We start from the raw sequence: 10,136 nt of genomic DNA, 5'->3' as shown, positions 1-10,136 counted from the left end.
AATTTATAGTTATTTGTCTTATTAAAATTTTAATTATTGTAGAATACTTATTTTTGAATTAGAAATCTATCTTTTATTTCTATTTTTTTGATAAGAATATATTTTAATTTAATTTTCTTTTATTAGGATATTCTATCTTTTTTTTTTTATTTAATCATTCTAACCATCATCTTCTTCTTTTAAGGTTTAATTTACATTAAGGTAAAATTTTATTTTTGTCTTATGAAGTTACAAATAATAATTTTAAAAGATAATAGAATTAATTTAATTAATACATTTGTCTTATTAATTTTTTAATTTATTGTAGAATAATTATTTTTATCTCTCTCTCTCTCTCTCTCTCTCTCTCTCTCTCTCTCTCTCTCTCTCTCTCTCTCTCTCTCTCTCTCTCTCTCTCTCTATATATATATATATATATATATATCTCCTTTTAAACCTCTATATTCATATCTATTTTCCTCTTTATATCCATCTCTCTCTCTCTCTCCTTATTTTTTGAGCTTCCACATATATCTAATCCTATCTCATCTCTATCTTTTTCCCTCCATATCTCTCTCCTTTTCTCCATCTTCATATTCATCTCATCTCCATCTCTATCTATATCTCTATATTTATCTTTTTACCTCTCTCTCTTTTTCTCTCTTGCTTCCCCCCTCTACCTCTCTCTCCCTCTCACTGATTGCAAACATAACATGAGTCTGTTGGTTATAGAACTTGATTATCTTCCTAATTGAAAAGTTTTGTTTCAGTTATAATTGGAACCTCGTAAGAGGATGCAAAGTGGATTTGAAACCATCACTTCTTCAGTGAGACCTTTGTTGCACAAGAAACATTATTTTCTAAATTTAGCCTACCAATTGATGTCATGTACTACACAAATTTATGCAAAAAATTGACCAAATTTTGCCCAAATTGACCTTTCACACCTCTTCGACATACCCATTGCACACTAAAATGCGATTGCTAGTTATTTTTCCTTTTAATAAATGTATTAATGAATTTTTTATACAACATTTATAAATTCTAATGTGTTGACCAATTTTTTTTTAAATTTAAAATTTTTAATATTAAAGATTTGAACTGGACATGTTTTGGATGTCTATAACATGACTCATCATTACAAGACTCTTTATTATTTTGACCAACATTTGATAATCTTGTTAATTTACAGATTAATTATGAATACCATTATTTAATTATTTACCATATATATTATAAAAATGTTCAAGACTAAATCCTATCATCCAAGCGTTACAGAACCCATATTTAATGTAATGACATATCTGGTTGGCGAAAAGTTATTGTAAACCTTTCAAATGAAGACAGAGGAAGACCTTTTGCAGAGTTAGTAGCAGGAAAAGCGGATATGGGGAGCTTGAGGAGCCATCTCTGTTTGAGAAGGAGTTTCATCTCCGCCACAAGTTTTGCAAGATTTTCATCTAAAATCACTAACAATCCAATAATCTTAAGGAGTTTTAGCTCGGATTCCGCAATTCAATGTGAGAATGGTGTGTCAATGGTACAAGGCGCATCCAGGGGCATAGGTCTCGAATTTGTAAGTATTAATCCAACTGCATTTATATTGCATTGCACCTTCGTGTTTAGCTCTTTTTGAAGAGATATCAATATTGCCTATTAAGGGGCTTTTTGCATTATGCTGCTCATCTAATTGTGCTAGAAGTTAATGGGCATTTGCATTTGGTGCCTCTGAGAATTTCGAAGCAACCATGAAAATAGGTAGAGTTTATCAGCTGAGGGACTGGCCTTTTGTTATATAATATTGGGAAATTCAGTACTTTGTGGTATTGGCATTGGCAAGTGTCTCATTCTTCTACAACTATAAGCTGGCCGAGAAGAGTAATTTCCATCGTTAGACACATTATGGCGACAATGTGGAGGGTGGAGTCAGTAGCATCTGATAACTTTTGTCAAGGATGATATTAAATTAAGTTGGTCAGCGTATGATACTAATTTATGCGTCATGATACTTTGCAAACGAATCACTGATATTCACCGAGCAAATTCGTATGGTCCAGTGTGCCTTTCCCTCATGAACCAGGCAACGCCAGTTATATTCGACGTTTGGTAGTAAAGAATTTGGAAAATTAAAGGATCTTTTTTCTCAAAGGTGCCAATGGATTTATTTCATTCGTAATCATTTTCAAATTTCTTTTGTTGTTTTCTATCATTTATGTAGTTGCTAAATATCTATTAATTCCTATGTATATGCGAGGCAGCTATAGGAGTGTAGAAAAGAGTACACATCCCCATAAATCTGTACACAAAACTGTTTACAACAAAAGAGGTTAGAAAAGGTCTCAGCAGGCTATCAAGCGACAAAGCACAGGATATAGATGGATTACAGGCTGAATATTTAAAATGAAGATCAACATCATTTGATCTCACATAAGAGACATTTTTAGTGACATTGCTTGAGAAGGTTTTCTTGTAGAATGAACTATTATCCTAGTCATAACTCTTCTTAAAAGTGGAGAGGTCAACAATGCATCAATTTACAGAATTATTATGATCAACCTTCTCATGCAAAATTGTTTGGAAGGATGGTTGAATGTGAAATTAGGTACTGGTCTGAGAAACAAAGAAAAAGGGAAAAAGGGCAAGCAGGCTTCAGACCAAAGCATTCAATAATAAAATCATTGGATCACTCTCAAGCATTTAATTGAAAAAGTATGGACAGAAAAGGAGAAGTCATCTTACGTTATTTTATTGACTTCAATAAAATATTTAACATAATTCTAAAACTAGGTTATGGGGTTGGATGGAATAATTTGGAGTCCAAAAGAATACAGGGCAGCTATCCATAGGCTTTATGAGCAAGTTAGCACCAAGATCAGACTGCACACATGATTATCAGACTGTCACCAATTTGATGTGGCCTCTATGTTGACAAATTGGAAGAATGGATAAACATATTCAGGGATGGTTGTAATGTTCCCTTTTGGGAGGACACTTGATCTTGCCCTAAAATCACAAATTCCATTAAAATAAGAAATGTAAGATAGTTAGGGATCATACCTTTACCATTAAAACGTCTTAATGTAAGATAGTTAGGGATCATACCTTTACCATTAAAACGTCTTTATCAAGATAATTTGGTTTGAGATCTTGCAACCATGTTAGATAATATTTGAAATATAATTTATAAGATCAATTCATTCTATTAGGGTTAGTAATCATTTTATGAAATCAAAAGAAGTTGTGGACATTGGCATGGCCGCCATTAAAGATTAATAAAGTTTATTGTTGGGCAATTCTTTATGATTTGCTAAGTATTTGGTTTGTTTTCAAAACATTAACAAAATATTACTATGCTTTCCACATTGGAGTTGAGCCAAGTATATGACTTGCTAAACATGTGAAGTGGCTACAGTAATTGTTGGATGCAAGGAAACTGAATAGGCTAGGGATACTAGGCATGCAAGGCAGAGGGAGAACATTCCTTAAAGCCGCTCCTTCATTATCTAGCCGTAGGTCCTTCATTTCCTATTGCGGGAGGATGGAATGAGGTATATTGTGGGTGTAGTTAGTCGACTATTCTGGGATGTGAATTTTCCTTCGAAATCGTTTAATTCATTCCTTCTAATAGCCGTGGCATTTTAGTCCAATGATAGGTGTGGGACTCCTCATACTTGGCGTGAACTTGGGTGGAGAGTATACCTGGTCAACTTGGTCATATATCCATGACCAACTGCATCCTTTGCTATGGGGAACCTGAAGCCATCATAAGGAGACCTGAAGTTTTCATTGTTGCTGCTGGAACTTATATCACTGCTGCTATAGGATTTGTGGGCATTGCTGGAAGAGTCTGGATATTGCTATATAGTAAAGAAAGAGTATTTTATTCATGGTGTATATTTGAAGCTAGGACATGGAGGTTTCAAAGGACTGTGTGCAGAAATCCCTCAAGGCGCTTTCCTTTTTCTAATGTAAAGCATTCAATGCTTGGAGATTGTTTGTGGCATGGTCTTTCTCTATGGAAGTGGCCTCTCACCTTCCTAGCGTGAGCTTTACACATTAGGGTGTTCCTCTGCTGATACAAATAGAACTTCTGGAGCCATTTCTGAGGATTAGAGGTTGAGATTGGACTGAGATAATGAAAGAGTTGCAAATCGAAGGTACTGGCTTGTGTAATTTGCAGATGATCTGAAGTAGATATTGTTGCTTCAACAACAAATTAATATCAGCTGTGGCATATCAAGCATCTATGGGAATCGTCAACAAGTTTGTTTCTTTAGCCATTCTCTTTGATTTGGCGTGAGCAGCTTACCAATGCAAATGGTCTGCTGCTGAGCATGGAAGTTTGACTTTGGTGTTGTTAGGACTTCAAATATTTTGTCTAAATTTGAAGTTCTAGGCTCAAAATTTTGCAGATTGCATTTAGAATCGCCTTTCAGAGCAAGATTGAGTAGCTCATTTTGTGAGCTTGCAGTTTTGAGCCAGAGAATTTTCAAAGGTCCAGAGGTATCATATAATAACACGCAGGTTATAGTACTGCAGCAGGCAACAATGGTCATATAACATGAGGATTATATGAAGTATCAAGAACATGATGTGTTATTGACCCCGTGCCTAACATCAGCATCTCACGTCAATAACACGTCGTGTTATTGACTGCCTTGAGTATTTGGGCAGCGTGTTATTGACCGCTAAGGCAACAACAGGTGGCTATGTATTTTGCAGCACAGGAGGGAGTCTTTTCGGGCTCCAAAATTTTATTTTTGAGTTGACCGGTCCAACCAGTCAACTCACTTAGGTTTTAGCGGCTGGAGGGTTCCATGTTGTTGGCGGGCCGGTCTCCATGGTTCATTCTTACCGGCTGGCGGTAAGACCATTTGTTATCTCGCGAGGCAAGGTGACCAACCAAAGGGTCACGCGGGATAAGGCAAGCAAAGCAACAAAGGGAAGAAAAGTTATCTCGGGGAGCAGATGGCAGCGTCTAAAGACCGCCCGGGATAACTCCTAACTAAGAGTTGCAAGGGGATAAAGTTTTATCCTGGGGTAACTTCCGAAGAGTAAAATCACCATAGAAAAGTTGCTCCAGGGATGTTTCCAGTTAGCTTGAGAGGCCCTGGGATAATTTTACAAAGAAACAGAGAAGATATTATCCCGCGGTGGTTAGCAATGCATCTCTTGTGGTCTTGGGGTAAGGAAGCAGGATGGAACAAAGCAAAAGTTATCCCGGAGGAATAGAGGGCGTATACGGAGCAAAACTTCAAGTTTCAGTGAGAATATGCATATAGACACTTGGGCTCCGGGATAAGGAAATTAGTAAAGGAGCAATGAAATCTTTATCCCGGAGGGTCGCGAAGGTCAAAGAAAAGAGGCCCGAGATAAGAAGACAAAAGGGAATACAATGGAAGGCTTATCTTGGGGGGTTGGGAGGTGCATCCTTTGATGCTCCGAGATAAGAAATAACAAAGGAGACCAATGAAAGTTTATCCCGCCAACGTTCTTACTAGTTCAAATGGGATTGCGGGATAAGAAGATGAAGCGGAGAAAGAAGGTTTTCCTTATCCCGTGCGTTCCCACGGGGATAAGGAAAAGGTTGTGGGATAAGTAAGACAAAGAGATAACAATGCAGCCCATTATCCCGCGACACTGAAGACCAAATGATGGAACCATAGGGGCACATAACACGCGTGTTATGCGATTTGCAGAGCACAGCCCAATGGTCAAATTGTTCACGTGGAGGGTTGACGAAGGTTAACCAGAGGACAGAGGGGAGTATTTTGAGGACGTGGCACATGCAGATTGGCCAGATTCCATCTGTTGAAGGGAGAGACGCTACTGATGGAGAATTGTTGTGTTGACGGTGCAGGTAGATTTTTGCGACCAAATCAAATCGGATCATAGCGACAAAGCCTAAGCGGGAGCTCGCATTGAGTGAGGATCAGACAGAAGATGGTTGAGCGGCTCCATGAAATCAGAAGATCTATCAACGGGATTTCATAGCTTCGGGCACGTCAGGGGATTATTGACCGAGAAAGGACACAGAGCAGGTGTGGATTACTAAATGTAGTAATTTAGATTTAGAGATTAGTTAAAGTGCAGCAGGGGACGAACTTAAGGCAAATTTTGTGTGGCTCCAGACACCTACCCTTGTTGATTGTCCTGAGGATCGTGGTCCCAGATCCCAAAGGCTATTCTCATTGCTACTTGCATTGATTGCCTCTGGATGGATTGCGTGGAGAGTAGGAAGAGGGACACCTCATTGTGTATTTTGTCCCATGCAGTCAAATTTTGACTAGTGTATCTCACCTAGCCTATAGCTTGTTTTGCTCCCTTGTTCTTATTAAAGGGAATTCAAGGCCAGTGAGAAAAGGATTCTGATTGTAATTTTTCTGGAAGCATGGCTTCCATATGCATAGTGCATGTTTCTTCATGACAACTTAATTTTCTTTCAGTTTGTAGTTTCTTAATGTTTCAAATAGTTTGTAACTTGAATACAAATAGTTTCAGACGTTTTATTTGCAGCTGTCTCTCTTATGTATGCTCTATTTTATGAAATGAAATGATAAAGGATCTTTTGTTTTGTCCCTGCAAGTCAAGTTTATATCTTGTTGTTTGCTTCTCTTCAAGGAAGAGATTAATTTCCTTCTTCAAGGTATAGAAATAGTATTGTGTATATCTGAGATTCTTCAATATGGTTGTTGGTGAAACCAAAAGGGAGAATGTTGATGTAATGCATTAACATTCAAAGCTCAAAGGTTGCATGTTCCCCTATTTGAATGTTAAGTCTGCATATTGTAAGGTTGACTTTGCTGCCCATACAAGGCACTGGTCATGGTTGTTGCTTTCAGTTTTTCAGGATCTCTTCAGTATCAAAATCTCTTTATTTTCTGCATTTCTTTCTGCATTAGGAGTAGGATTAGTGTAGAGCCTCCCCCTTCCCTCAATGAAGTTCATAGATGCATAGAAACTAAGGTTAACGTCATAACCAGGAGTTAATCTATCTTTCCTTGGTATATTTTCATTGAGATGATCCGTTGTAGCATGTAATGTCAAGAGTAGTTGAAGCTGAAAGTTACTAGGACATTGTATAGGTTCACTTGGCTTGGTCTTCGGAGCCAAAAGTGTAGGAGATCTCAGTCATTGTGATTGAGTCTTGTTCGTTGGCCAAATCCTTTTCTAGGTCTGATCATGAGTTAGTGGCAATTCCTCTAGGACTTGGACCTGCTGATTTGGGAACCCATAGGTGTGTTGATTAAAAGAAGTTTGGTTCTAGTCTGTGGTTCAAATTGAATGTGGCAAAATCATTTATGGCTGCTTGTTGAGAAAAGAACAACCAATCGTTGGATTTGGTAGAGGGAGGCTAAAATCAAGGTGCATATTGTATATTTCTTGCTCACAGTAAATTTTGTATCTGAACGTAATATTTGAACATCATTCTAATGATAGTGTCAGATGGTTTGGCAAATTACATCAACCCTTCATATCTCTGTTACTGTTCAAATAAACATGTCATTGGTAATTTTAATTGCATGTATTATTTTGCATGTATGATCAAGATTCAAGAATAAAAAATTATTTGCTAAATTGAAACAATTCTCCAAATGCTTATCAAAACCAAACAAGCAAACTATTTGACAAACTAAATCATAGGAGAAGAAGGTGAAAAATTTGGACAAAATCTTCCAGGGAGTTTACAGTGGTATCAGAGCTGTGCTTCCTGCCAGCCAGAGGGATCAACTTTGAAAGATTAGTTTCAGACGTGTTCTAGTCAGCTGCAGTTGGTTTAGTGAAAAAAATGAAAACATTTGAAGAGCTCTTGTTTAGAGGATCTGAAAAAATTGAAACAAAGTTATCAAAGATGTGATGATATATTATTAAAACTAGGTGAGCGCCCTGAGAGATTGAGTGCTCTCTTTTTAGTTAAAAAGAAAACAAAAGATAATAAAAAGAAGTTTATGACAGATAATTTAGATGAAAATGGTGCCTTGAATCATGAGGGCAATGAGGCAGAGTTTCAGGGTGATTCTTTGGTCATGCACGCAGTCAGTGATGTTGAGTCGGTGCGTGAGGAGCAAGACAAAACAGCTGTATTGGATCCTAGTTTTGATTCATGTAGTGTTGACTCTAAGTTTAATGACTTCACTGTTGATCCTAGTGGAGATGATGTTGATGATAAATTCAGTAATTTATTTTCTAATGATGGTCATGGAGAAAACAATTAAACCAACTATGATGATGATTGGAGTGACACGTGGTTTTTGGTTTGACTTCCAAACCATGCCTATGTAGAAAGATGTTTATGAAATTCCTTTTAATTCTAATGTTGTTCTTACTTCATCTCAGGAGCTATGCATTGAGGATGACATTGAAAGAGCTACTATTGAACACAAATATGATTTTTCTTTGCTTGAAGCTGATCTAGAGTAGAGTCCTAGTGACCTTGATGATTCAAATTCTCACCTTCTTGTTGAAGAGGAAAGGGAAGAGGCATAACAAGTTTGTGACAGTCATGTGGACATAGTTGAGAGGAATTCCGATTTCTTCTTGCAATATAACATTAATTCATCATCTTTGTTTGATCATGATTGGAAAAGTCAATTATTGGTAACCACTGAAAAATAAGTGCAAGTTTTATCTAGTGTGGATGCCATACATAGGCATGTGGGAAGTTTAATTCAAAACACACCAAGAAGTAAAAATGAGCTTAGCATTACCCTCGATGATTTCCAAACAATGAAAAACACTATGGAAGAAACCAAGACAGGTTACTTGCACATGATCTGTGATAGAGATTTGGCTACTTAGATTGCAGATGAGGCATTAAATTTATACAAGAGTGCAAAGGCTAAATTGATAGATGTTCAAAAGGCCCTGCAAGTAACATAAAATCAGATGGTTGTTACTAATCATTTTAGGGAGCAGGAGAACAAAGGAAGGGACAAGGAGATCAAGGAGATGATTAAGGAACTTGACAGGATATAGGAGAGATTTGATTTGGACCATCGTCCCAAAAGATCAGAAAATAGAAGTTTGGATCAATAGGAGGATTGGTATGAGTTATGAGTTAAGGATAATCTTCAGTTTGTTGATAATCCTTTGTTTGAGGTAGATGCTGATATGACATGATAATCCACTCTTTTAGTTGGATGAAGGAGCTCTTTCTGATTCTAGTAATGAGATTGAAGTCGATTGTAGGATTTGGGACCTAGGTGCATCTTTGAACAGTGAAGTGTTGAGACCGGTTTGGAGTTGTGGGTCCAATTCCAGTGATGTTACCATTGCCACTTCCCAATCAATTTACGTAGGAGTTTAGTGTTAGAAAATTTGTCATTGATGTCAAAATCAAACATACATTACCAAATAGTTTTGTTGATGTTGAGTTGCAGACCAAACAAAAATATCTATTGTTCATGTATGCTGAATGGTAATCGAAGAAGTTTCTCCTGCAAATATACATTCCGTGTGTTTGATTCTGAAATATGTTGATCAGAGTTATGTTGCATCATGATTTTGATATAGGTTTCAAGCATACATGCTTATGTTGAATTCCATAACAACTTATAGTTCTCTCTGAACCATACTTGTTTTCATTTGCTGATATAGATGATCTGGTCATATCACATACAGGTTAGGTATTCCTGATCTACATATTATTTGATTGTTTCAACATGAGAGCAGGGATGCAATAGCAGAAATGTTCGATCACAGCATTCACGGGTTGCAAAGATTCATAGATTTTCATGATCCACGGGTTTCAAAGATTCATAGACTTCAATCTATATAATGATTGTTGGTGTTCATGTATTTGATGGTTTGGATCCATTTAGTTGTAATTGTTTGGTTGCCTCATTTCAACTAACTATCGCCACTTACACTCTGCATAAGGTGTTTGATTTATTTGTTGTTTTGAGCACTAGACATGGATAAAAGGTATTCGGTGGATTTGGTGATAAATGCATTCAATTGTTAGGTAGTTTCCAACTACTTTGTATAACTTCTCCGCCAATGTAGTTATTTAACTTGTATTTATAAAGGACAAAGCTTCGTTGGATGTGAGATGTGTATTTGTTGCCAAAAAAATGGAGAGAATTTGTGAATACAATTAATGATAGCATATTACTATTGATGAGTAGAAACTGAGAATATGAGTGGCAAAAGTTCAG

General features: G+C 36.8%; 1 protein-coding gene across 2 annotated transcripts in view; it reads left to right on the top strand.

Annotated features, from left to right (window-relative positions):
- Positions 1-1,261: 1,261 nt before the first annotated feature.
- The window catches only part of LOC131065053 (uncharacterized), a 186,660-nt gene continuing 177,785 nt past the window's right edge, over positions 1,262-10,136 (top strand). The window contains exon 1 of one of the 2 annotated variants that reach the window (XM_057999437.2): positions 1,262-1,555. In XM_057999437.2, coding sequence (XP_057855420.1) covers positions 1,367-1,555 — 189 coding nt within the window. In that variant the 5' untranslated portion in view covers positions 1,262-1,366. The remainder of the gene's footprint in view (positions 1,556-10,136) is intronic. The other variant, XM_057999436.2, reaches the window with a different exon arrangement.

This window comes from Cryptomeria japonica, chromosome 11 (genome assembly GCF_030272615.1).
Source record: "Cryptomeria japonica chromosome 11, Sugi_1.0, whole genome shotgun sequence".
NCBI classification, from domain to species: domain Eukaryota; kingdom Viridiplantae; phylum Streptophyta; class Pinopsida; order Cupressales; family Cupressaceae; genus Cryptomeria; species Cryptomeria japonica.
This window is presented reverse-complemented; position numbering and strand designations above follow the sequence as displayed.